Source organism: Puma concolor, chromosome B2 (genome assembly GCF_028749965.1).
Source record: "Puma concolor isolate L17-30 chromosome B2, mPumCon1.1.hap2, whole genome shotgun sequence".
Lineage (NCBI taxonomy): Eukaryota > Metazoa > Chordata > Mammalia > Carnivora > Felidae > Puma > Puma concolor.
This window is the reverse complement of record NC_141671.1, coordinates 38,008,647-38,035,826: the sequence shown is the minus strand read 5'-3', so window position 1 is coordinate 38,035,826 and position 27,180 is coordinate 38,008,647. Positions and strand designations below refer to the sequence as shown.

General features: G+C 38.6%; 1 protein-coding gene across 5 annotated transcripts in view; it reads right to left on the bottom strand.

Annotated features, from left to right (window-relative positions):
- The window catches only part of DNAH8 (dynein axonemal heavy chain 8), a 347,525-nt gene that overhangs the window by 312,879 nt on the left and 7,466 nt on the right, over window positions 1-27,180 (bottom strand). For 4 of the 5 annotated variants that reach the window (XM_086706753.1, XM_086706756.1, XM_086706755.1 and 1 more), the window contains exons 3-8: window positions 23,140-23,606; window positions 22,897-23,031; window positions 14,791-14,875; window positions 11,481-11,632; window positions 1,307-1,496; window positions 668-831 (exon numbers count right to left, since the gene is read on the bottom strand). In XM_086706753.1, coding sequence (XP_086562879.1) covers window positions 668-831; window positions 1,307-1,496; window positions 11,481-11,632; window positions 14,791-14,875; window positions 22,897-23,031; window positions 23,140-23,562 — 1,149 coding nt within the window. In that variant the 5' untranslated portion in view covers window positions 23,563-23,606. Of the gene's footprint in view, window positions 1-667; window positions 832-1,306; window positions 1,497-2,853; window positions 6,021-11,480; window positions 11,633-14,790; window positions 14,876-22,896; window positions 23,032-23,139; window positions 23,607-27,180 lie in introns of those variants that run through there. The other variant, XM_086706757.1, reaches the window with a different exon arrangement.

The window sequence follows — 27,180 nt, the reverse complement described above, 5'->3', positions numbered from 1 at the left end:
TAGAGGCCTCTTTCAGTTTAGAGCAATTGCATAGTGCCTGATTTGGGGCAGTATGGGTAATGTAGGTTGGCACCTCTCAGAATGTTAACATATGCCCCATTCTTATTGTTGCTTTCCCTACTGCCAGAGAAAATTTATTTGGCCAGAGAGTTGTAGTAGTGACATGAATGAGCCTAGTTTGAACATCTTTGTCAACATAGACAATTCCATTGATCAACCAAGAGGTATTTATTTAGTGTCTAGCACTGTGGCTATAGTTGCTTCATTGTATCCTCTTCTTTTCTCTTATGAAGAGTATAAACAATATATAAAGTATTGGAATGAACACTGGCTATTCCTGATTCTTCATTTTTTTCATTCTCAACCCATATGGTTACGGTTCCTCCTTAAGAGTGAGACATATTTAAAATATTTAAAATATTTTTAGGTATCTAAAATATTTTTAAAATATTTAAATATTTAAAAATATTTAAAATGTTTAAAATTAAAATTGATTTTCAGTGGCCCCCAGAGAACAATGATTTTGCACTGAGGTCAAGAATAAGCTGAGTTTCATAAACGAATCTGCAAGATTCCTCTTCCCTTTACTTTCAGGGACACAATGCAATGGCTAGGACACAGCTGAGAGCTACAACTCACATCTGATGTAATACTTGAGTTAGCTCACCTGTTCGATCTGTCTGTACCATGTCATCAGCACATCCTCTAGCTGACGAACCATTTCTGAATTGCTGGCTGCAGCTGTCACTTCTTCAAAAGTATGCAGTTTGGAAAAATCGACATTGTCTACCTTCTTTAACTTAACTGTGCCCTCAATACTTACTCTAGCACCTAAAAGAGAAGAAACAATATTGAGAAGAGGTGTTTAATGTCAATGTGTGGTTCCAGCTATAATTACTCAAATGTTAGAGAAACATAAATACAAACTGATTGTTAGATTCTGACTTGGTTATTTGTTAATAATATGTATTTTAATAATATGAACTAATAAAGTTGTATATTTTCGAAAGAGCTAATAATATAGTAATATTTTTAAATATGGTGGAATTTTTCATTAATAACATAGGAATAGAATCTTCTTGCTACAATGGAAAATTTTTTAAAAATATATCCTACTCCTGCAAAGATCCCCGGAAATGAGAGGTTCTAATGATTTGATTTCTTACTTCTAGGTCTCATAATTATTTTGTGTAATACTTTCTTTTAAGATAGAACGGTTTTCCTCTAAAGCTTATCTTTAATAACAGATCTTACAGTTAATCTGCTCATTTTCAGTAATGTACTAAACGTTAAATTTTGCACTTACCATCTAAAAATGAAAGGTATCTGTTGATGGTTTCGGTGAAAATGTGTTTTTCAGATTCTCCTTGCTTGGACTGGTTTAGAGCACCCCAATTATTTGTTGCAAGAATAGCTGGCACAAATATACTTGACAGCATATTCCTAATCCCAGGAAGGATTCCTGTTGATGCATCCAGTACAGTAAATAGCACTTCCTGAAAGGGTGGTGTTCAAATGTTATATGCTAATCCCATTAAAGAGCTGAAAATCATAACCTATTTTTCATTACATTAAGCATAGGCAATACTTTCTATATATTAGGAAAACTTAGGCAGTCATGGAAATTAGAGTTCTAAAATCAACAAATTTATATTCTTCCCCCATTCTAACCATTCCCATGTGTGTTCATCAAGGCGACACTTTCCTCAGTGCTTTACTTTCAACATAGGTAAGGAGACAACCTGGAGCCTATACAATGTGGAGGAAATGAAGCTGAGCCTTCTGCATAAAGTTCTTAGTGGAAAATTGCCCTGTCCCGGGAAATGAGACTAGAAAAACTCAATCAGAGTAAGGAAAGAGCAATGAAATTAGCCCTCTGCCCAGAATTTTAAGTGGAAAAACTGATCAGTCTCAAGAAATAAAATACACAGAAACCAGAAGTCCAGCATTGATGAGTGTGACATTTCAATTAATACAATTTAAGTGACATGGACATCCCAAGCCAAGAAATTAAGATAAAAAACTTGCCAAAAGCCACTACATTTCTTTTTAACTGTGAGCGTATGGCAGTGAAGACTACAACAGCTACAAGTACAGTACGGTGCCACAGCCTTGATTCGTGCTAAGGAGTCACCAGTCCTTCCTACTACTGCTTCTGCACCATTAGTCAAATGCCAACACAGTAAAAAGGGCAAATGTCTTAGTATAATGATAAAAATACATTTTGACCTTGCACATTCCATGAAAGGGTTTAGGGAACCATTATGAGGACCACTGATATACCATATGCTCAACTGCGATTGGTTTTACACAGTTATAATGGTGTAAACAAATATTTATCTAAGCGAAATAGAATATAACTATGTTATAGTTATATAAGAACAAAGGGATGGAAAATGGCAGGAGGGGCATAGGATAAAAAAGAGCTAAATCTTCATCTTCCACAGAAAAAAGGCAATAGGTAATGTCTAACCTGGCAAAGGAGCAATCAGAGCACACCATTTAAAGATATGGAGGCAAATGAAAGAATCTGTTGAGAGATTAATGGTTGCTCCTGGAGAGTGAGATAGACTTAAGTTTTCATAACAAGACTTACAGAATTTCTTCCTTTTTTAAAACTGCATACCGGGGTGCCTCAGTGGCTCAGTCAGTTAAGCGTCAAACTCTTGATTTCAGCTCAGGTCATGATCTCACCACTTGTGAGACTGAGCCCCGCCTCTGGCTCTGCACTGGCTGCACCTTTTCTCTCTCTGTCCCTCCCCCCGCTTGTGTGCTTGCTCGTGCTCTCTCTCTCAAAATAAATAAACATGTTTTTCAAAATTGCGTACAGCTGTGACAAACATAAAAACTCACTTATAAAAAAGAATGAGTTGTTACAAACAAGTTGAAGAGAGAATTAGTGAAATGGAAGACACACTGGGGAAACACGTGCACATGGTTGGAGACATCATGGTGAAACTGTTTGAAAGACAAAGAACAAAATCAAACCGAAAGAAAAGACATATCACCTATGAAGCACATTTACAGAAAAGGTTTAATCAGCCACAAGAGATACCAGAAGACAATGCAGTATCTACAAGGAGTCACAGGGAAATGATTCCCAACCTAGACTTGAAAACCAAGCTAAACAACCTCTCTTAAAGCCATTTTTTGTCATAAACAGAAAAGGAGAAAAATTAGGGTGGATTTGTTACTTAGCAAGATAAGAATTTGCTAATATTATAATTTAGTCTCACAACAATCCTGCAAGGTGGGTATTACTATTTCCAAGTTAATAATGTAAAAACCTAAGTCATAGAAAAGAAAAGCAACCTGTCAAGGAACACTCCACTGGTCAGTGGTTAGGGTAGGTGACAAATTTGGGTCTATCTGAATAAAATTGCTATTTTTCCCATGTCATCAAGCTGCCTTCCCAGGACTAGATAAGCACTAGATAAGTCTTTCTAAACTATTAAATAGTTAAAATATTAAGTAATGAGGAAATTAAAATAACTAATACTCAAAATAATGTGAACATTAAATTCTTTCCCAGTAAATGGAAGGATGGAAATTATTTGCACACCATCTAGAAGAAATGGAATTTTCATAAATTTTAAAAGCAGTGTCTAAAGGATAAATATCACTTCATTCAACTATAGTAATTTCTCAGTTATCCTGAATACATGAATACATTTTCTTGGAACTCAAATCAGTCCTATATACAGAAAGGAGAGAAAGTAAAGTAAAAGTGTAACTATGATAATACATTCAATGTTTAACTACAGGCTGGTGACGTCAACACATGGTAGAATAAGATGTCCTTTGTTTCTGTCCCCTAACAAAAAACAATAATTTGGTTTTTATCAATGGACAAAAGTGGCTTTGTGGGAGCTCTGCGATCCAGCACCATATGTCAAGGAACTCAGGAAGAGTCTCACCCACCATGCATCAGAGAACAGGCATCCAGACCTCAGTCTAGGTGTGAAACCTGCAGTGTCCACGAACCAGCTCTAACCCCTCTCAGACACTGTCCTAGAACCCCATGGAAAGCACTATTAATCACCCATGGACACAAGAGCCTTTGTGGAAGTCCAGATTTCCAGAAGAGAAGTTACTGCACAAAGTTGAAGCAAAAAAATATGAGTTTGAGTGCACCGGATAAGGTAAGAGGAAAGACTTGACTTTATCCACATCACCCCTCCCCCAAGGCTGCACAGCTTAGGACCAAGGGAGATCTTCTCAGCCTTTAATTTCTCCTGTAGGGGCAAATGAGAACATGTAAATGAGCATCCAGCGTCCCCAGCTATGTAGGATGCTGCCAAAGAGGCTCATTTCTCTCCCACCCCATCCAGAGTACGAAATCATGAGCTGCATGGCTAGGGGACAGGGGGGTGTGGGCATAAACAAGCTGAGAGAGTGGCAGATAAGACTCTAGGAAGGCGCTAAAGGGAAGCAGATACTACTAACTCCACCACAGATTCCATCAAGGAGCCCACCACCGGAAGCACAGCATGGCCACTGAAAACAACTGGCACATGGATTCCCCAACTGGCCCATGGGCGCCCCCAGCTCTCAGCATGCCTCAGCCACACAATGCCCCTTACCCTGTGGCTGGCCCCCCATGCATGCTCCTGATGGCAGCAGTGAGAGCACACTTTGGCAGATGGCTAGGGACTACATGAAGAAAGCCAGCCCAAATTTGTTGGCTAGGGGGGAAATCACAAACTTGAGCTTTAGCATCACCTTTGGGAAAACAAAAGGGAGGCTGTCAACTTGGTGCACTGCAGGATTGAGAGAAGGCATACAAGCTTAAGAATTCCTCCACAAAAGGGATAAAGAAGTGTAGAGCAGGTTTATCCACAGAAGGTCTCTGAGAGCCGCAGAATCACCAACAGGGCTGAGGGAAGATATTTTTCTCCCAAAGATGGTAAAGACTAGGGGACATGACTACTACATCAAAGGCAAAGACAGCAATACAAAACTTTAAGGAATGTGATACCACCAAAGGATCACAATAATTTTCTAGCAAAAAAAAGACATGGAAATTTGCAATTCACATGATAAAGAATTCAACAAAGCTGTTTTAAGGAAACTCAGTGAACTACAGGAAAACACAGAAAGATAATTCAATGAAATCATGAAAAAAATACATAAACAAAACAAGAGATTTAATAGAGACAGAAATCATGAAAAAAGAGCCAATCAAAAATTTTGGAGCTGAGGAATACAAAGAAATGAAAAGTGCAACAGTGGTCATCAACAATAGAATGGATCAGGCAGAACAAAGAATCTGTGAGATAAAAGACAGGAACTCTGAATTTATTCAGAGGATAACAAAGAAAAAAGAATGAAAAACATTAAACCTGTGTGATCTATGGAATATCATCAAAAGTACCAATCTGCAAATTATTGAAGTTTTAGGAAAAGAAGAGAGGGAGAAGGGGAAAGAAAGCTTATTTAAAGAAACAGTGATTGAGAAAAGCCCAGATCTGGGGAGAGATTTAGATATCCAAGTTCACGAAGCTCATGGGTCACCAAACAAAACCAACTTAATGAGATCCTTTCCAAGACACATTATAATAAAACTGCCAAAACCCAAAGACAAAGAGAAAATCTTAAAAGTAGTAAGAGAAAAAAAAGCTTGTAACTTAGAAGAGAACCCTCCAAGGTTGCCAAAACAGATTTCTTAGCCAAACCCTGACAAGCCAGGAATGTGTGGAACCATGTATTCAAAGTGCTGAAAGAAAAAAAAATGCCAACCAAGGATACTCTATCTGGCAAAATTACCCTTCAGCAATGAAGGAGAGAGAAAGATTTTTTTAGACAAACAAAAGCTGAAGTAATTCATCACCATGAGATCCACCTTACAAGAAATGCTGAAAGGAGTTCTTTAAGCTGAAATGAAAGGACACTAATTATTCACATGAACACATATGAAAACATACAATACCCTAAAAAAGGTAAGTATATAGTCAAATTCAGAATACTCTAACACTGTAAATATGAGTGGTGTTGACCATGTAGTTCTAGTATAAAAGTTAAAGAATGAGTGTAATAAAAATAACTATAGGTACAAAGTTTGTTAATGAATATACAGTATAAAAAGAGATACATTGTGACATCAAAACATAAAAGGGAGGAGTAAGAGGATAGAGTTTTTGCATACAATTAAAGTTAGTTGTTATCAGCATAAAATAAAGTGTTATAGCTATAATGTCTTATGTAAGCCTCATGGTAACAGCAAAGCAAAAACCTAGGGTAGATTCACAAAAGATTAAAAAGGAAGGGAACAGAGCATACCACATGGAAAAACACCAATTTACAAAGGTAAGTAGAAACAGAGGGAAAAAGAAAAAAAAATGGAAGTATAAAACAACAAAAAGCAACCAATAACATAGCATTAGTAACCCTTTACATATCAATAATTATTCTAACTGTAAACGGATTGAATTCACCAATCAAAAAACACAGAGTGGCTGGATGGATACAAAAACAAAACAGCTATATGCTGCCTAAAACAGACTGACTCCAGCTTTAAGGACATACAGAGGCACAAAGTGAAAAGAGAAAATAAATATGCCATGCAAATGGAAACGAAAAGAAAGCAGAAGTAGCTATACTTATATCAGACAAAATAGACTTTAAGCCAAAACAGTAACAGTAGACAAAAAAGGTTATTATACAATGATACACAGGTCACTTTATCAAAAAGATAAAGCAGTCATAAATATATATGCACCCAACAACAGAGCACCTAAATACATTAACCAAATGCTAACAGATCTGAAGGGAGAAACACACAACACAATAATAGTAGAAGATTTTTAATACCCTACTTTCAACAGTGGTTAGTTCATCCAGACAGAAAAGAAACAAGGAAATATTTTACTTGAACTGTAGTTTACACCAAATGGACCTAATAGACATATACAGAATATTCCACCCAATAGCAGAAGAATATATTCTTCTCAAATGCATGTGGAACATTTGCAGGAGAGATCCTATGGTAGGCCACAAAACAGCAAATTTAAGATGACTGAAATCATACCAAGTGTTTCTTTTTCCAGTCACTATTTTATGAAGCTAGAAATCAATAACAAAAGAAAGAAAAACTAGAAATTTCACAAATATGTGAGAATTAACACGCTTCACACAATCAGTGGGTTGTATTTCTTTAGAAGAAATCTAAAGGGAAATTAAAAAATATCTTGAAACAAATGAAAATGGAAACATAACATACCAAAACCTATAGGGTTTGGGATGCAGCAAAAGCAGTTCTAAGAGGGAAGCTTAAGCAATAAAGGAAGATATTATAAAAGGAAGATATTAAACAACCTAACCTTACAATCAAGGAACTAGAAAAAGAAGAACAAACTAAGCCCAATGTTGGCAGAAGAAAGGAAATAACAAAGAAAAGAGCAGAAATAAATGAAATAGAGATCAGAAAAACAATAGCAATGACCAACAAAACTAAAAGCTGTTTTGTGAAAAGATAACCAAAACTGTTAGGAAGAGTAAGAAAAAAAAGAGAAGACTCAAATAAATAAAATCAGAAATAATAAAGGAGACATTAGGACCAAAGAAACACAAAGGACCATAAGAAACAACTATGGGGATGCCTGGTTAGCTCAGTCTGTAAAGCATGCAACTCTTGACCTCAGGGTCATGAGTTCAAGCCCCACATTGGGCATAGAGATTACTTAATTTAAAAAAGAAAGAAAGAAAACAAAGAAACAACTATAGACAACTATATTCACACTAATTGGACAACCTAGAAGAAATGGATTAACTCTTGGAAACATACCATCTACAAAGACTGAATCATGAAGAAACAGAAAATCTGAACAGACCAATAACAAGCAGAGATTGAACCTGCAATCAAAAACCTCCCAACAAAGAAAAATCCAGTACCAGATGGTTTCACTGGTAAATTCTACCAAACACTTAAAGAAGAATGAATGCCAATCCTCCTAAAATTCTTTCATAAAATTGAAGAGGGAACACTCTAAACTCATTTTACAAGGCAAGAATCATCCTGATACCAAAGCCAGATAAGCACACTACAAGAAAATTACCAATATCCCACTTACCAAAAGAACAATATCCCTAAAAAAGAGATGCAAAATTTTCAACAAAATACTAGCAAACCAATTCGACAGCACATTAAAAGCCTCATACATCATGACCAAGTGAGATTTATCCCTGGGATGCAAGGATGGTTCAACATATACAAATGAATAAATATGATACACCACATTAACAAAGTGAAGGATAAAAAGTATGTAATCATTTCAACAGATGCAGAAAAAGCATTAGACAAAATACAACACTCTTTCATAATAATAAAAAAAAAACTCTTAAGAAATTGGGTACAGAAGGAACATACCTCAAAATAATAAAGGCCACATATCACAAACTCACACTTACCAGTGAACCAGCAGTGAAAAGTGGAAAGCTTTTTCTCTAAAAGAGAAAAAATAATTGGAAAAGATAAGGGTGCTCACTCTCACCTCTCCTATTAAATAAACACTGGAGGGGTGCCTGGGTAGCTCAATCACTTAAGCATCCAACTCTTGATTTCAACTCAGATCTTGATCTCGTGGTTCGTGGGACTGAACCCCACATCAGGCTCCAGGCTGACAGTGTGGAACCTGCTTGGGATTCTCTCTCTCCCTCTCTTTTTGCCTCTCCCCCACCTCTCAAAATAAATAAATAAAACTTAAAAAAAAGATAAACACAACACTGGAAATCCTAGGCAGAGCAATTAGAAAAGGAAAAAATATATATAAGTCATCCAAATTGAAAAGGAAGGAAAATTACCTCTGTTTACAGATGATATAATATTGTAAATAGAAAATCCTAAAACACCACCCAAAAAACTGTTAGAAAAATTGCCAGTAAAGTTGCAGACTACAAAATAAACAAACAGAAATTAGTTATGTTTCTACATATGAAGGACAAATCATCTGAAAATTAAATAAAGAAAACAATCCCATTCACAATAGCATTGAAACCAATAAAATTCTTAGGAATAAAATTAACTAAGGAGGTGAAAGATCTCAAAACTATGACATTAATGAAAGAAATCAACGATGACAAAATGGAAAGATATCCCATGTTCATGGATGGGAAGAATAAATATTGTTAAATGTCCACATTACCCAAAGCCACCTATAGATGCAATGCAATCTCTATCAAAATTTTAATGGTATTTTTCCCTCAGATAGAAAAAGCAATCCTAAAATTTGTATGGAACCACAAAAGACACCCAAGAGCCAAAGTAATCCTAACGGGGAAAAAGAAAACCAAAACTGAAGGCATCACACTTCTTGATTTCAAACTATACTGCAAAGCTATAGCAATCAAAACAATATGATACTTGACATAAAAATTGACACATGGGCCAATGGATTTGAATCAAGAGCCTAGAAATAAATCCACACATGTACACTCAACTAAAATTTGACAAGAGAGCCAAGAATATTCAATGAGGAGAGGACAGTCTTCTTCAATAAACACTGCTACGAAAACTGGATAATTAGATGCAAAAGAATGAAATTTTAAATTTTTTTTTTCAACGTTTATTTATTTTTGGGACAGAGAGAGACAGAGCATGAACGGGGGAGGGGCAGAGAGAGAGGGAGACACAGAATCGGAAACAGGCTCCAGGCTCTGAGCCATCAGCCCAGAGCCCGACGCGGGGCTCGAACTCACGGACCGCGAGATCGTGACCTGGCTGAAGTCGGACGCTTAACCGACTGCGCCACCCAGGCGCCCCAGCAAAAGAATGAAATTTAACCTCTATCTTACACTATTCACAAAAATTAACTCAAAATTAACTGAAGACTTAACCATAATACCTGAAGCCATAAAACTCCTAGAAATAAACATAGGGGAGTGCCTGGATGGCTCAGTCAGTTAAGTGTCTGACACTTGATTTCAGCTCAGGTCATGATCTCATGGTTGTGGGATTGAGCCCCATATCAGGCTCCACACTGGACATGATATATGTTCCATTGTGTATATATATATCGTACCTTCCTTATCCACTTATCCACAGTTGTACACTTAGGTTGCTTCTATATCTTGCTTATTGTGAATAATGCTGCAATGAACCTGGAGATGAAGATATCTCTTTGAAACCCTTATTTCATTTCCTCTAGATATATATCCAGAAGTAGGATTTCTGGATCATATGGCAGTTCCATTTTTAATTTTTTGAGAAACCTCCATACTTTTTTCCATAGTGGCTGTACCAATTTACATCCCACCAATAGTGCATGAGGGTTCCCTTTTCTCCACATTCTCACCAACACTTATCTCTTGTCTTTTTTTTTTTTTAAGTTTATTTACTTATTTAAGTAATTCCTACACTCAACCTGGGGCTCAAACTCATGACCCTGAGATCAAGAGTCCCATGCTCCCCTGACTGAACCAGCCAGGTGTCCCTATCTCTTGTCTTTTTGGTGATAACCATTCTAATGGGTATGAGGTGATATCTCATTGTGGTTTTGATTTTAATTTCCCTGATGATTATTGACTTTGAGCATCTTTTCATGTACCTGTTAGTTATTTGGATGACTCTGAAAAAATGTCAATTCAGTTCCTCTGCCCATGTTTTAATTGGATTATTTGTTTGTTTGCTATTGAGTTGCACAAATTCTCTATATATATTTTATATTAACCCCTAATGAAGTAGATGGTTTGCAAATATTTTCTCCCATTCCATAGGTTGCCTTCTCATTTTATTAACTTTTTTTTTTGCTGTGTTGAAACTGTTTAGTTTGATGTAGCTGCTTATTAATTTTTGCTCTTGTTGCTTGTGCTTTTGGAGACATAACCAAAAAACCATTGTCAAGACCAATGTCAAGGAACTTTTCCCCTATGTTTTATTTTTTTAATTAAAAAAAATTTTTTGGAGTTTGGGGGATGGGGAGAGGGACAGGGAGAGAGAATTATTTAGCCATGAGAAGGAACGAAATCCTGCCTGTAAGACAACATGGATGGATCTGAGGTCATTATGCTAAGTGAGATAAGCCTGACAGAGAAAGATAAATACTATACAATCAGACTTATATGTGGAATCTAAAAAAGTTGACCTTATAGAAACAGAGAGTAGAATGTTGATTACCAAGGGCTGTGGGGTAGGGGAAATCCAGGAAATGTTTGTCAAAGGATACAAACTTCCAGTTATAAGATGAATAAGTTTGGGGGATCTAATGTACAGCATGGTGATTACAGTTAATACTGTAATATATACTTGAATGTGGCTAAGACAGTTCATCTTAAATGTCATCACCAAAAACAAAAACAAAAAAAGCTAATTATGTGAGATGATGGAGCATTAGCTAATGCTACAGTGGTGATCAGTTCACAAAAGATAAGTGTATTAAATCAACATGTTATACAGCTTAAACTTACACAATATTCCATGTCGGTTACATATCAATTAAGCTGGAAAACAACATTTAACCATATATTTGGAAAAGATGTAAACATACCTCATGAATATTTTTAACATTTATAGCAATATCATTGTGACAGCGAACAAAAAATATACACAATCCTTTTAGTTTCTCAGGGGCTGCGTTGTCTATATACAATCTCATCATTTTTGCCCCTTTGGTTGCTCCAGCAATAGTTCGACCACATTCTGAAAACAAAAATCAAGAACTTAGTGTATGATCACATAACTGATCAAATGTGACAAATTACCATGGATCATACACTGTGGTTTCTTGCTTTACTTTACCGTAAGCAATTTTTGATATGATTGTGGAATAATGGTTTTTTTGTCTACGAAAAGATATCAATAATTGAAATTCTTAAAGTGCAGCCTCCTCAGTTTTCTTTCCCTGAGCTCTGCACTTTTCTCCCTTCAAAGTCTTCACACAAACTATTCTATCCCATCTCCAACCCTCTGCCTCTCTATTCCTACTCACCTTTCAAATCTCAGCTGAAACACTAGCTCTTGGAAGCCTTCACTGACTCCGCAGAGAAGATTTAGTCCCCTACTAACTACACTCATAGCACCCAAATTATGTTAAATTCTTCCTTGACCTGGTTTGGATGAGAATCATTTAATTTTATTGTTTTATTTTTTTTTTTAACGTTTATTTATTTTTGGGACAGAGAAAGACAGAGCATGAATGGGGGAGGGGCAGAGAGAGAGGGAGACACAGAATCGGAAACAGGCTCCAGGCTCTGAGCCATCAGCCCAGAGCCCGACGCGGAGCTCGAACTCACGGACCGCGAGATCGTGACCTGAGCTGAAGTCGGACGCTTAACTGACTGAGCCACCCAGGTGCCCAAGAATCATTTAATTTTAAAAACCATTAAAAATATAATAATTTTGTTAGATGGTTGGTTGTAATTTTTATTTTACTTATTTTTTATTTAGATTCAAGTTAGTTAACATATAGTATAGTATTGGTTTCAGGAGTAGAATTTAGTGATTCATCACTTACATACAACACCCAATGCTCATCTCTAACATGAGCACCCTTCTCTAGTGCCCATCCCCCCATTTAGCCCATCCCCCCACCTACCTCCCCTCCATCAACACTGTTTGTTTTCTATAGTTTAGAGTCTCTTATAGTTAGCCTCCCTCTCTGTTTTTATCTTACTTTATTTTTCCCTCCATTCCCCTATGTTCATCTGTTTTGTTTCTTAAATCCTACATATGAGTGAAATTGTATATTTGTCTTTCTCTAATTGACTTATTTCACTTAGCATAATACATTCTAGTTCCATCCACACTGTTGCAAATGGCAAGAGTTCATTCTTATTGATTGCCAAGTTATATTCCATTACATATATATATGTATATATATGTATATATGTGTATGTATATATATGTATATATATATATATATACATATATACACACACACACACACACACACACACACACATAACATTTTCTTTATCCATTCATCAATCAATGGACATTTGGGCTCTGTCCATAATATGGCTATTGTTGACAGTGCTTGGTTGTAATATGGAAAAGCAAAATCAACAGTCTTCCTATTTACAACAACAACCAAATTTAGAATGTGATATAAAAGAAATTTTAAATTTTTCTCAAAACCATGAAAATCGTTTTTCTTCCCAGCCTTCCCTCCTTTGGGTGTGGGGGATTCTTTCTGTCCTGTGATTCTGGAAGACACCAGTGTCAGAGCCCTGTGGGGCAAATGCAAACCAGATAAATTAAACTCTCTGCAAGAATATAAATTCTGATTGGAGACACCAAAGGTAAAAGGGGATTTGAGAAACGTCAATACAGTGATGAATCCTAAAGAAATTGCCCTGAAATCTGTGTAAATGCTCTGTTCTTGTCCTTCCCAAGGCCTAGTGGTTCAACTAGTTCTAAATTTTGTGAAAAAGCAAACTTTTTTTTTTTTTTTTGCTTATATATGCTTGAGTCTATTTCTACAGCCTGCAACCAAAGAACCCTGATACACAGTATGTAGCAATGGAAGAGCTCAATTGCTCATTCATGAAGGTTGGTACTCTACCCCTAATAACCTCCCTCCCCTCCTTCCTTGATAAGAAAACCCACTGTTTCCTTTAGCAATGTATACATTCCCAAAGAGACAACTGCTTTCTCAACCTCCCTAATCCTATGGTTGTAGTGTAACACAGTTCTGGCTGATAAGACATAAGATAAAGTTAGGCTTTCCTGATAAAGGGGAGCCTGCTTCAGATCTGTGTCTCCCTCTTCCTCTGCCCCTCCCCTGCTCACACTCTGAGGCCAGCAGAGTGAATGCTATCATGGGCTGTAATCATAATTGCAAATTAAAAATTCGCTTATACATTTTACAAATTATACATACATATATATTCATATCTATATATCTAGATGATAGATAGATAGATAGATAGATAGAATGGAATAAAAGGTTTACTTCTAAAGGAATAAGTAGTGTGAACTTCAGAGAGGGAATCTGGTTTCAGAGATACTGGTTTTCAATCTGGAATACTAGGGCAGGCATGAGACATGAGCCTCACCTAAAGGCAGCAGAGGAGAAAAGTAAGAAAGAACCAATAGAAGGGACAATCCACAGGATTTCAAAGATAAGTAGTCTAAGACCAAAAGGATGGCCCTAGTTATTAACACAACAGTTTCACATCCTGATGAAGGGTTAATTATTTCAGGAATACTGTGAATAGTAAGGGAAGCCAGATATTGTGACAGCTGCAGCAGACACAAGATGCTGACCCAGGACCCCAGGGACAGCTGCTGAGTTCTCATGTGATTTCACAACTATTACTAGTTATCTGAAAACCTGTGTGCAAAATGGCTCCACCTGTTTGAGGGAGAATGCAATTAAATTCTAGTGAAAATGTGTACCCCAGGAGATACCAGTGGCTTCTAGAAGTATATTTTCTCCTTAAATCATTATACTAATGCCTGAAGTACATATTTGGACTGAAAATGTATTGTTTTTAAGACACTTTGGGGCACCTGGGTGGCTCAGTCGGTTAAGCGTCCTACTTCAGCTCAGGTCATGATCTCGTGGTTCATGAGTTCAAGCCCCACGTCGGGCTCTGTGCGGACAGCTCAGAACCTGGAGCCTGTTTTGGATTCTGTCTCTCCCTCTCTCTCTGACCCTCCCCCGTTCATGCTCTCTCTCTGTCTCAAAAATAAACGTTAAAAAAAAATTTTTTTTAAGACACTCTGTTTTCCACACATGAACTTCCGGTAAATTTTCTATATGAATAAAGGATTGTCTATGCATAAGAGAAAAGATATGCTACACTTTAACATTAATTAACACCCAGCACATTGCCCCTGTAAAACATCCTTACCAATACCAGGGACATCTCCTTCTTGGTACAAAAATTTCAATGTCTTACAACCATCTTTCATAAAAAATTGAGCAAATGCGTCCAGCTGTTAAATAGAAGAGAAAATGATGATCAATACGTGACTAGAGAACTACAAAAAAATGAACCAAGCCCTGGGCTAGGCATTTTACATACCTTCATCCTCATCATTTTGCAGACTGAAAAAAACAAAAAGAAGCTCAAAAATTTTACTCGAGATACATAGTGAGTGACAGGTACATCAGAATCAGGATTAGAATTCAAACTAATTTAACTCCAAAATTACCACGAGATATATGGTAGATTCTATTTCTGAACCCCATTAATGATCTACAAATATAAGTAGGCAACCACTTACCTGACCCTGCCTCACAGAATCTTACAGGAGTAAATGAATGAGTCCAACTTCAGGTAAATATAAAGAACTATGATTAAAACAAACTACTCTTAAAAGCTGACTTGGGAAACAGAAAACTTGCCTTATTAACTAACTCGGTGACCAAAATTGGTTTTTTTGACCAATTATTGGAGTAATTATGTTTTCAGCACTTGTAATTTGACCCATACTGTAGCCAAACTAGTGTAAAAACAAATTATTATAATGAGAGTGTCCCATATTTATGAGCATGAAGCTCGTATTTAATTACTTTTAAGTCAGCGTAACATCTATGTAAGTGGAAAACTAAATAGGTCATGTAAACAAAAACCCTCACACATCAATTGGGAAATACAAAGTTACTCAACCCACTTCACCTAGTCCATTGATTACATACATAAGTGTCTCTCTTGGGCAGTGGGTTTCTTTTCACTTATTGACCATGTGTGGGAGGTATCCCAGATCTCGCAAAGCCTCTACCCCTAGGACAATGGTTCTCAAACATTAGTGTGCACCAGAGAAGAACCTAGGGAGCTTTTAAAAGACACAGAATGCTGCAGGGCCCCTGGGTGGCTCAGTGGGTTAAGAGTCCAACTTCAGCTCAGGTCATGATCTCATGGTTCGTGAGTTCGGGCCCCATGTTAGTCTCTGTGCTGACAGCTCAGAGCCTGGAGCCTGCTTCAGATTCTGTGTCTCCTTCTTTCTCTGCCCCTCCCCTGCTTGCTCTGTCTCTCTCCCTCAAAAAAAAAAAAAAAAAAAAAAAATACAGACTGCTAACCCTGAGGACTTGCATTTCTAAAAAGGTCCAGGTGATGTTGATGCTGCTGGTTCTGGGACCACGTTTGGGAACCACCGCCCTAGGAAATGAAACAGAGCCACAGAGATGTACAAAATTCTAGCCCTTCATTTTCTATTCTTCCATCTCACATATCAGCTTGACTCTTGCATAATTACAATCCGAAAGATACGAAAACTGTCAGCACAGCTATCCTTGCCAAGTTCCATAAATTCTTTCTTGCTCTATCTGATTTTATGACCCATCAGATTTGAAAGCATCCAAATTCTCAAAAGTAGAGCTCATACTTATGATAAAAAGGCATCAAAATATCAAATGCGACAAATTCTTGGTTTTTAGACATACTGTATTCTGAGACCAGCAGAGTGAATGCTGTCATGGGCTGAAATCACAATTGCAAATTAAAAATTCACTTATCCATTTTATAAATATTTCATCTGAGCTTCACCACAGCCTTGCACTAACTAAGGGTGGCATTATTATGCTGCTCTTGCAGAAGACAAAAACCAAAGCTAAAAAGAATTTGAGTGAAAAACCCAAAGACACATAACTGCAAGTTCAGAAACCTGGAATTGGGTGCCAGCCTTGGGCAACCAGAGCTGCGCTCCATCCACAGAACCACAATGCTGTTGCCTTGACTCTGTCATGTAAGCCAGCAAAGCAAGATAGTCTGTGATTATCCTGAGCAGTGCTGAATGAAGGGAGCAGCAAGAGCATGAATACCAATGTGGTAGAAACCTCACTGGTAGAAACCTCATTGATCAGGGTCCTGGTAAGAAAAGAAGTCTCAACAAAGGGGTTTGGAAGAAACTTTATGATAAAGAGGCTACTGCCAGAGGCCAGAGCAGGGTTAAGGGAAGCTGTGGCACGAGCAGCAACAACAGGACTATCAACAAAGGAAAAAGAAGTACCAAGGCCTGAAAGTGTGATGACTGGGTGAATGGTGTATCTGGATGCAAGTGGACACAGAGCTGTGGGAGAAGATCTGTTTGGGAAGGACTCTAGTAAGAGGATATGACTGTAGCCAGAAAAATAGCCAAACAGGCAGAAATAAGACTTCTCTCCCCATCAGCCCTCTAATCTCCTGCTGGTGCTTCCTAGTGACTGAGTCACATGGAAGCCGGAGAGCAAAGGAGCCCAGGTGATGGGTTCTCGAGAGGTCAGCTTTCTGGGCCACAGAGTAGGGTGGTGAAGGGTGGGCAATAGATCTGAAGGCAAACAAAATAACCATCACACTCTCACCGTCACCCTTTGTGGGGACTTTAATGAGCTGCTTTCAGGCTTCATTGTTACACCAGGTTTCACATAAAAGGAAAACCTTTTCATATACCCAGTTTCCTAAACCACTACACCAAACCATTCTACCCCTCGTTCCTGGTTCCATCTTCTTACTCACCTGTCCACCAATCTTGATGCCAATTCACTATAGGTACTTTCTTGATCCGTTTGACCAAATAAGCATTCTTATCTCTCCCAGATTTAGAGATTGGTTTCCCCCCTGGCTGTACTATCTCCACTCCACCGTGGCTTTGCAACTAATAAACAACTCTTACTGAAACACTTTTCCTGGTTTGATTCTTCCCTTAAGATCTAGGTTTCCCTAGATTTCCTAGATGGGCAGCCTAACCAGTGTCTAACCTGGTCCATGGTGGCCTCAAAGGAAGAACCTAACCACACAGACCCAAAATACAAGACACTGTCCAGGAATGACAAATGAAAAGGTTTGCAGGCTTATGATACTCTCACTTCCTGGCCAAGAGCCTACCCAGTGAGAAAGACTTCTTCCATACATAGACTATCAGCCCAGAAAGCCAGCTGGCAAATATTTAAAAGTGAGATGACCAGCTCCACAGGCACCCATCTCGATGTAGTCCTAGCAGCTGTCCTTCTCCGACATTACTAGCCAGCGCCAATGTATATGCCTAAATCTTTTACAGAGCTTCTGGGATTCCAATTGTGGGATTAACCAAATTTACGGCCTAGAAATTTTCAGGTGAAACAAGTTTGATTACCTATCTTGCTGTACAAGTGGTATCATCCACAGCAAGAACAGGCTACAGAATGTGTGGGGCCAGTGCAAAATGAAAATGCAGGAACATTTGTTAAGAAATTAAGGTTTGGTGCACCTGGGTGGCTCAGTCACTTGAATGTCAAACTCAGGTCATGATTCCAAGTCAAGGAATCAAGCCCTGCATCAGGCTCTGTGACGAGCATGGAGCCTGCCTGGGATTCTCTCTTTCTCTCCCTCTGCCCTCCTCCCCTATTCTCTGTCTCTCTAATAATAAAATGAATATTAAAAAAATTAAGAAATTTTAAGACTGTTAACTATAGAGAACAATGGATGGTTACCAGAGGGGAGGTAACTGGGGAGATAGGTTAAATAGGTGGTGAGGATTAAGGAGTGCATTTATTGTGATGACCATCAGGTACTGTATGGGAGTGTTGATGCACTAAATTCTATACCTGAAACTAATATTACACTGTAAACTAACCAGAATTTAAATAAAACTTAATTTAAAAAAAGTATTTAGAGCACCAAATTCCTGCTTTATCACAGCTCATTGGATGGTTGCCAAATTTATTCTCAACCCACCAGGAGTCTGAGGTTTCATTTTCTAGAAAGGTCTCTGGACAGCAGGATGCCAAGCACAAACCCTAACCCTGACCCTAGCCTTAACCCTGACCCTAAACCTACCCCTACCCCTACCTCTACTGGTAACCCCTAAACTCTACCTCTAAGCCTACCTCTAACCCTAAACCTAACCTCTAGGGAGGTCTCTTAACTTCAGGATATGAGGCACATACCCTCACCCTCACCCTAACCCTAGCTCGAACCTAATCCTAACCCTAAGCCTAACCCTAACCCCTAACTGTGAACCACTAACCCCTCACCCGAACTATAACCATAACCTTAACCCTAAACTTATCCCTGTAGAGAAGTCTCTGAACAGCAGGATAACAGGCACATACCCTTACACTGGCCCTAGCCATAACCCTAATTCTTATCCTAGCCCCAAACTAACCCTAATTCAACATCGAAGGGTAAAAAAAAAAAAAAAAAAAAAGAAAAAAGAATTGGCATACATCTATAATGAAATATTACAAAGCAATGAAAAAGAACGAAATCTTCCCATTTGCAACAACATAGATGTAGCTAGAAAGCATTACTTTAAGTGAAAACCTAATCATAACCCAACCATATACCCTAGCCCCTAACACCTAACCCTAACCCTAAACTTATCCCTCTGGAGATATCTCTGAACTGCAAGATAATAGGCACGTAAAATCACACTGGCCCTAACCCTTATTCTGGTCCTAAACCAAACCCTAATCCTAGATATGATAACTAATCCTAGGTATATATATACCTCATCATTTTCCATATATATACATATATATATATATGAAAATTTAAGATACATATATGAAAATTACTCATAAAAAATAAAAAAGAATGAAATCTTGCCATTTGCAATGACATGGATGGAACTAGAGTATTATTGTAAGTGAAATAAGTCAGTCAGAGAAAGACAAATATTGTATGATTTCACTCACATGTGAAATTTGAGAAATAAAACAAATGAGCAAATAGAAAAAAAACAAGGCAAACCAAGAAACAGACTTAACTATAGAGAACACACTAATGATTACCAAAGGGGAGATGGTTGGGGGTTATGAGTTAAATAGGTGACAAGGATTAAGGAATGCACTTGCGATGAGCACTGAGTTTTGTATGGAAGTTGAATCACTATATTATACAGCAGAATCTAATAATACACTATATATTAACTGGGATTAAAATAAAGTAAAAAAAAAAAAAAGAATTTCAAGGTGGATATGGTCAATTAGTCTTCAACAAAAGAGGCAAGAATATGCAATGGGAAAAAGACAGTCTCTTCAACAAATGGTGCTGGGAAATCTGGACAGAATGAAACTGGACAGAATGAAACTTACAGAATATACAAAAATAAACTCAAAGTGAATTTAAGGCCTAAATGTGAGACCTGAAGCCATAAAAATCCCAGATGAGGGGCGACTGGGTGGCTCAGTCGGTTGAGCATCCAACTTTGGCTCAGTCGTGATCTCATGGTTTGTGAGTTTGAGCCCTGCATCGGGCTCTCTGCTGTCAGCACAGAGCCCACTTCAGCGTCTCTGTCCCCCACTTCCTCTCTGCCCCTCCCCCACTTTCACAAACTCTCACAAAAAAAAATTTTTTTTAAAAAACAAAAACAGAATCATAAATGAGAGCACAGGCAGTGATTTCTCTGACATCAATCATAGCAACATTTTTTGTAGATATGTCTCCTGAGGCAAGGGAAACAAAAGCAAAAATATACTATTTAGACTACATCAAAACAAAAATCTGCAAAGCAAAGGAAACAATCAACGAAACTAAAAGAGAACCTACTGAATGGGTTAAGGTATGTGTAAATGATATATCTGATAAAGGATTAGTATCCAAAACATATAAATAACTTATACAACTAAACATAAAGAAACCAAAATAATCCAATTCAAAATGGACAGAAGACATGAACAGACATTTCCCCAAAGAAGATATACAGATGGCCAACAGACACATGAAAAAATGCTCAATATCATTCATCAACAGGAAAATGAAAATCAAAACTATAATGAGATATCACCTCACACCTGTCAGAATGACTAAAATAAAAAAACATAAGAAACAAGTGTTGGCATGGGTGTGGAGAGAAAGGAACCCTGGTGAGAATGCGAACTGGTACAGACACTGTGGAAAACAGTATGGAGTTTCCTCAAAAAGTTAAAATAGTCAAAATAGAACTACCCTATGATTCAGTAATCACACTACTGGGTATTTACTGAAGAGACACAAAAACATTAATTCAAAGGAATACATGACCCTCTATGTTTATTGCACCATTATTTGCAATAGCCAAATTATGGAAGCAGCCCAAATGTCCATCAATAGATGAATGGATAAAGGAGATGTGGTATATATACACAATGGAATATTACTCAGCCATAAAAAAGAATGAAATCTCACCATTTGCAACAACATGCATGGAGCTGAAGAGTATAATGCTAGGCAAAATCAGCTAGTCAGAGAAAGATAAATATGTTTTCATTCATATGTGAAAGTTAAGAAACAAAACAAATATACAAAGGACAAAAGAAGACAGAGAGAGACACACAAACCAAGAAACAGACTCATAACTATAGAGAATAAATTGATGGTTACCAGAGGGGAGGTGCATGGGGCGGGGGCAATGGGTGAAATAGGTGATGGGGATTAAAGAGTACACTGATCATGATGAGCAATGGATGATGTATAGAATCGTAGAATCATGACGTTGTACACCTGAAATTAACATAACACTGTATGTTAACTATACTGGAATTTAAAAGCTTAAAAAAAGTTTTTTAAAGAATTTCAAGGTGGTGACAGGAGATCATTAAGCCAAGTACGGGGCCCTTCAGCCCAGGGGCCTGTTTGATTGCACAGTCCACATGCCCATGAAGCCATCCTTGACCACACCTGTACATTCCTGCAGAGAATTTCAGCAACCTGAGAAACTATGCTCTATTTCAGTTGCTTTCTGTGGCACCTCTTCTTTTATGTGCACATCCCCATGCATTTTTCTATCTTTAGCCATTAAAATAGCTCAGATTATTGATCTCTGTGCATCAATCACATTCCCAGATCACCATAACACACTAAGGGAACAGGAAATTGAGCAATCCCACTCATGCTATCAGAGGGCTGCTAGTTCTCAACTTTTATAAGGGTCCTGAAAGAAGTGAAAGGCAGACAACTTTCCAGAACTTGGCAACACCTTGCATCAAGCAAGGGAGAGACTCCTCTAGGCACCATTCCCCAGAATCTTGGCTCCTAGAGCAAGCTAAAGAGTTTTGCCCAAGTTCACTGGTCCCTATAAAAGCAGGGGGTAGGGAAGCCAACGATGACAACCTCACCACAACACTGCCCCCCTACCCTACTCTCTCATCAGTGCATTCAGTGGGACAACCAGCTCACCACCAGTATGTACCTGCTCTCTGGTCTTGCTGGGGCTCCAGGCCAGTCCACTCCAAGAGGTGGTAAAGAGCTCAGGCAACTTGTAGTAATTTTTTTTGAAAATTAATATAGAGCCACAGCTATCTGAAAGGAAGCAGTGATACTGCTTCCGATAGCTTCTACGAAAGTCACAGCTTATCATATATTACTCTAATTAGGGTGACCACAGAAATTCATTAGCCAAAACTGGGACTTTTTAGGAATGAAAGGAGGGACTGTTAATAATTTTGCCAGGAAAGTAGGCATAATCTAGGACTGTCTCTGACATGCTGAGACACATGGTAATCACCTCTTTGTTTTCTACAAAGCTCATGCAAAAGTCACCGTTCCCTAGTTCATATGTGCCCAGTTTGTTTTTCTATCCAAATTATTTGCGTATGTAGTTTATACAACCTGTGCTTTCATTAGAGAGAAAGAGAGGGAGAGAGAATCCCAAGCAGGCTCCACACACTGTGAGCACAGAGCCCTATGCAGGGCTTGAACTCACAAACTGTGAGATCATGACCTGAGCTGAAATCAAGAGTTGGATGCTTAACCTACTGAGGCACCCAGGGGCCCCTGACCTGTGCCTTTAAACTAGTTAACTCTATCTGTGCTTGACTATCCCTCTAACTTTTAAGGGCATTTTGAGTTCAAATTTTAGCCAAATTCGAATTGCTAACTTTTCTCTTCGTTTCCTACTCAATAGTAGACCTAACTAGAAATATGATTCAACTGGCTTTAAGTCATATAAAACTCCCCTAATTGGTAAAATTTCAACCTTCCCTTTTTAAATGTTCTGTTGTTCATGACAATGACCCCAGCCTCTTAAAACAATCAGTCGTCAAAGAGCAATTAAAAACTAGTAAGATTTAAACTCACAGATGGACAGTCCAAAATTAATTCTTCAATGGTTACCAAGTCCAGGCCAAGCTTCTCCGCTAGAATTTCAAATATATATTTGTATGAAGGGTCAATTTTCGTTTTCCGATTTTCCCTTGCTTCTCTAAATCTTGCCTAAAGAATGAAAACCACAGGGAAAAATTGTTAATTATGGGAAAAGACCACCAAAAAAATTAGTGTGACATAAAAGTGACACTTGAAAAATCTTATTATAAGCAAAACCTGTCTCTCTTTTAATGTTTCCTGGAGATTTGGAATGCCGCTCATGCTTCGATGATATCGGGATGATTTTCGGGAAGACTGGGAAAGCACTTCAGAAAGCAGGGATTGGCCCAGTCGTACTGCAGACTTAGGTCGAACTCTATATCCACCTTGCTCATCATGCTCAGAAGCAGGGACGTTCAGAAAATCACTTCCAGAAAGAGCAGGATCTCTTTCAGAAAGAGAGCCAGTTTCTACCGTGGAGGCTGCCCCTGTCACAGAGAGCGGAGCCTCGTCGTCCAAAGGAGGAGGGGCCTCTTCTCCTGGAGGGGGCGGAGCCTCATCTCCCGGAGGGGCGGTACCTTCTGAACCAGGGGGTGCTGTCTCTCCAGAAGAGGGAGGAGCTTCTTGCCAAGAGGGTGGACCACCTTCTTCAGAGCTCATGTTGGCCGTGTTTTCCTCCCACCGGGCACCTGAATCTTCAAAACCTAGAATTATACAATGTTTTCTTGTAAAACTGTACAAAAAATGGAATGTTCTGTGTTAATTTATTCCTCCCCTTGAGCCTGGACAGGTAGCAAAATCATCTATTTCTCCCTTCCTACATTAACTGAAGAAGCTAAGCTCACAGGACTAGAGAATGATTTTTTAACGAGGGACAGTACACATATACCTAGGGCCCTTTTGAAACTATAAGAGCTCCTCCTGACTATGATATGCCTCTAGGGGACTGCCACTCCACACACATCCCATCCCTGTCATAGTAATTACTGCACCTGATGGGAAGGTACCTGTCCTCAGGTATGTAAGTTAAGGGCTGAAAAACGATTGAAAGCCACAGCATTAGAGCTGAGATACTGACTTGTCCGAGAGACAAGGCAAAGAACCACACGGACGGAAATATTCCTTGCATGGAGGAACTCCGTGACACAATTCACTAATCACTCAACCGTCCAGCCATCTCATCTACATACGCATATCCAAGAACCGCCAGAAAGCATAAAACCTCCTCTTAGCAGTGTGAAAATTAATAAAAGGAAACCTCATTTAGTATGTTTTCGGAAGGCCAGCAGGGGGAAGCTCTCACATCCTACCAGCCCTACCACTGGTTGTGAATTGCAGACCAAATAGCAAGAGCCTGACCTTGTACATGGATACTACTTTCCTATCCCGCAGGATTTATGAAAGACTTTCCCTTCCCCCAGCAATAGCCCAGGCAATGACAGGCTGTCACAACTCAGCCAATGAAAAGCCACTATACTTCCAGCTCCCAGCTTACTCCAATGGACTTTTTGTTTATAACAGCATCCCCCTAAAATGTGACTGTGGCTATTTATTAAAGCAATGGTATCATATAAAGTATAAATCTGACCTACTCAATCAGAAAAGCTCTATATACAGGAATACAGAAGTTATCATGAGCACATTAAGCAGGAAAATTAGGAGACACCAGTGGAACAGGAGAAAATGTCAGTTATAGAGAAAGAAACCACATTATAGGACAATAATCAAACTTCCATCGAAATAAACAAGTTTTCAGGATATGGCTAAGATCCAGAAGCCAGGGTAATAGTAAACACTTGAAGAACACAACAACATAAAATTCCAAAGCAGAGACTTCAAAAGAAGACAGAGAAAGAGGCTTTTTAATGAGAAATTCTGAGGACACTGGTGCACACCTGGCCTAAGTAAGCCGGTCCTTCTTGTGGAGGGACATGAGCAGCCCTCCATAAGACAGAGACAGCCTGTAACCTGCACCCCACAGCTGCCCCCTCCAGCTTTTCCAAAGATCCTATAAACAGCTGAAATGGTTTTCTTTGATATCCTAAATTGGCCTACTCAAGAACAGAAATACCCCAACTGACCTACCTTTTTGCTGCCAGCTAAGCACTCGTGGCCAAGACATGCAAAAAAGAACAACTGTTCCCAAACCAACTGCAGACTTTTTTTTTCTCATCCCCCTTTCCTCTCTCTTTTATAAACCTCTCTCCTCTCTCCTTTATAAATTCCAGGTTTTGTCTTTGTTCCTTGACCACAATCTAATGTATACTTTCTTCACATGTGAGTACATTTGCTTGGAAAGTAACTAAGTAAACATCTCTGAGTTATTTTTGCACATAATGATCTGCAATACCCAGGAGTTGTGGGGCCCCTGGGTGGCTTGGTCAGTTAAGGGTCCGTCCCACTCTCAATTTTGGTTCAGGTCACCATCTCACGGTTCATAGGATCAAGTCCCATGTCAGGCTCCATGCCGACAGCACAGAGCCTGCTTGGGATTCTCTCTCCAACTCTATCTGCCCCTCCCTCGCTCTCTCGATCTCTCTCAAAATAAATAAATGAACCTAAAAAAAATACCCAGGAGTTGTGTTTGCATTATCTTGGCCTAGAGGAGTTAATTGTACTATCTATAGTAGCTCAAGAACAAGTATAATGATACATACTAGGGAAGTCATATCAACTGCTTGTCACTCTGTTCTAATTTATGCTTTTGAATTCTGCAAAACAATTCACTTTACTCAGTAGGAGAATCATGCCCATTCTCAAAGGATATTGTCAGGCATGGTTGTCTAGTTTCTGAAACCAAAGCAAAATTTACTTAAATTTCAATATAATGGTAAAACACATACACTGACTAAGCTCACTAGCACTAGAGAGATTCTCTGTAGGCAACCAGTGCTCTTTCTAGAACCACCATTATTTATACCACTATAGAGTCACTATTATTTAAGTCATCAAGGAAAGGTGAAAATTAAATCATGATAGTATGTTTAAGAAGTCAGGGAAGTATTCAATTAATCTTAATGATTTTTTTCATCTAAAAATGGCCACTATTTTTTTTTAAGGGTTGGCACAGATCAAATTTTCAGAAAACGTTATTATCCAACACAGTTCATTCCCTGAGGAGTCCAGATTTCTGAGATTCATGGCACATAATTTCAGAACTAGAAAAAAAAAACCTTAGAAAGTATATAGTTCAGCTCTCCCTTTTTACTGCTAATGAAACTAAGACCCACAGAAGTCATAGGTCTTACCCAATCACACAGACAAAAATGATCTTTCTAAATATCAGATCATATCATATCACTGCCCTACTTCCGGGTGCCAAATACAAACTCTTGTGTCCTCCATGGCTTTCCTGACTCAGTTCCAATCTCTCCAGTTTTCTTCCATTGCCTTTGCCCTGGGCGTTGCCTGAGGTCACAGCAGCTCTGGCAGTTTCTGAAAAAAAGCACTGTTCTCTCACCTCTAGTCATTGGCTGAGTGCTCACAGCCTAACGAAGGAAGCAAACATACCAACCCTTAAAGTTTCATTACAGTGAGCCAAGGTGTGCACGAGAATCTGTAGCATCAGAGGAGAAAACTCAAGAAGGAAATCTCTAAGGAGGAGCTGTCATTTAAGGTAAGTCTTGGTAGGGTACATATGAGTTCCATGGAGAAGACTGGGGAAGTCATATTAATTGTCAACAATTAAATGCCAAGTTCTATGGTTGGGGAGATGTATAACAATGCTTGATAAATACATATATTTATATATATATAACACATGACCAACAAGCACATGGAAAAACACTCAATGCTCAACTAAGACAATGCAGATCAAAACCACCAGGAGATGGCACTTTACACCCACTAGGATGGCTATACATCTTTTAAAAATTTTTGTATTGTCTATTTATTTTTGAGACAGAGCAAGCATGTGTGTGTGCACGCGAAGGCTGGGGAGGGGCAGAGAGGCGGGGGGGGGGGGGGGAAAGAGGATATGAAGCAGGCTCTGTGCTGACAGCAGAGAGCTTGATGCAGGCCTTGATTGAACTCATGAACCATGAGACCATGACCTGAGCCAAAATCAAGAATGACTGAGCCACCCAGGTGCCCCTAAAAAAATTTTTTTAAGACAATAAAAAGTGTAGAGAAGGTTGTAGAGAACTGTAAATCTGCATCCATTGCTGGTGGGAATGTAAAATAGTACAGTCTCTGAGGAAAACAGGTTGGCAGTTAGTTTCTCAAAAACCTAATCACAGAATGACCACATGAGCCAGTAATTCCAGTCCAGGGTAGAAT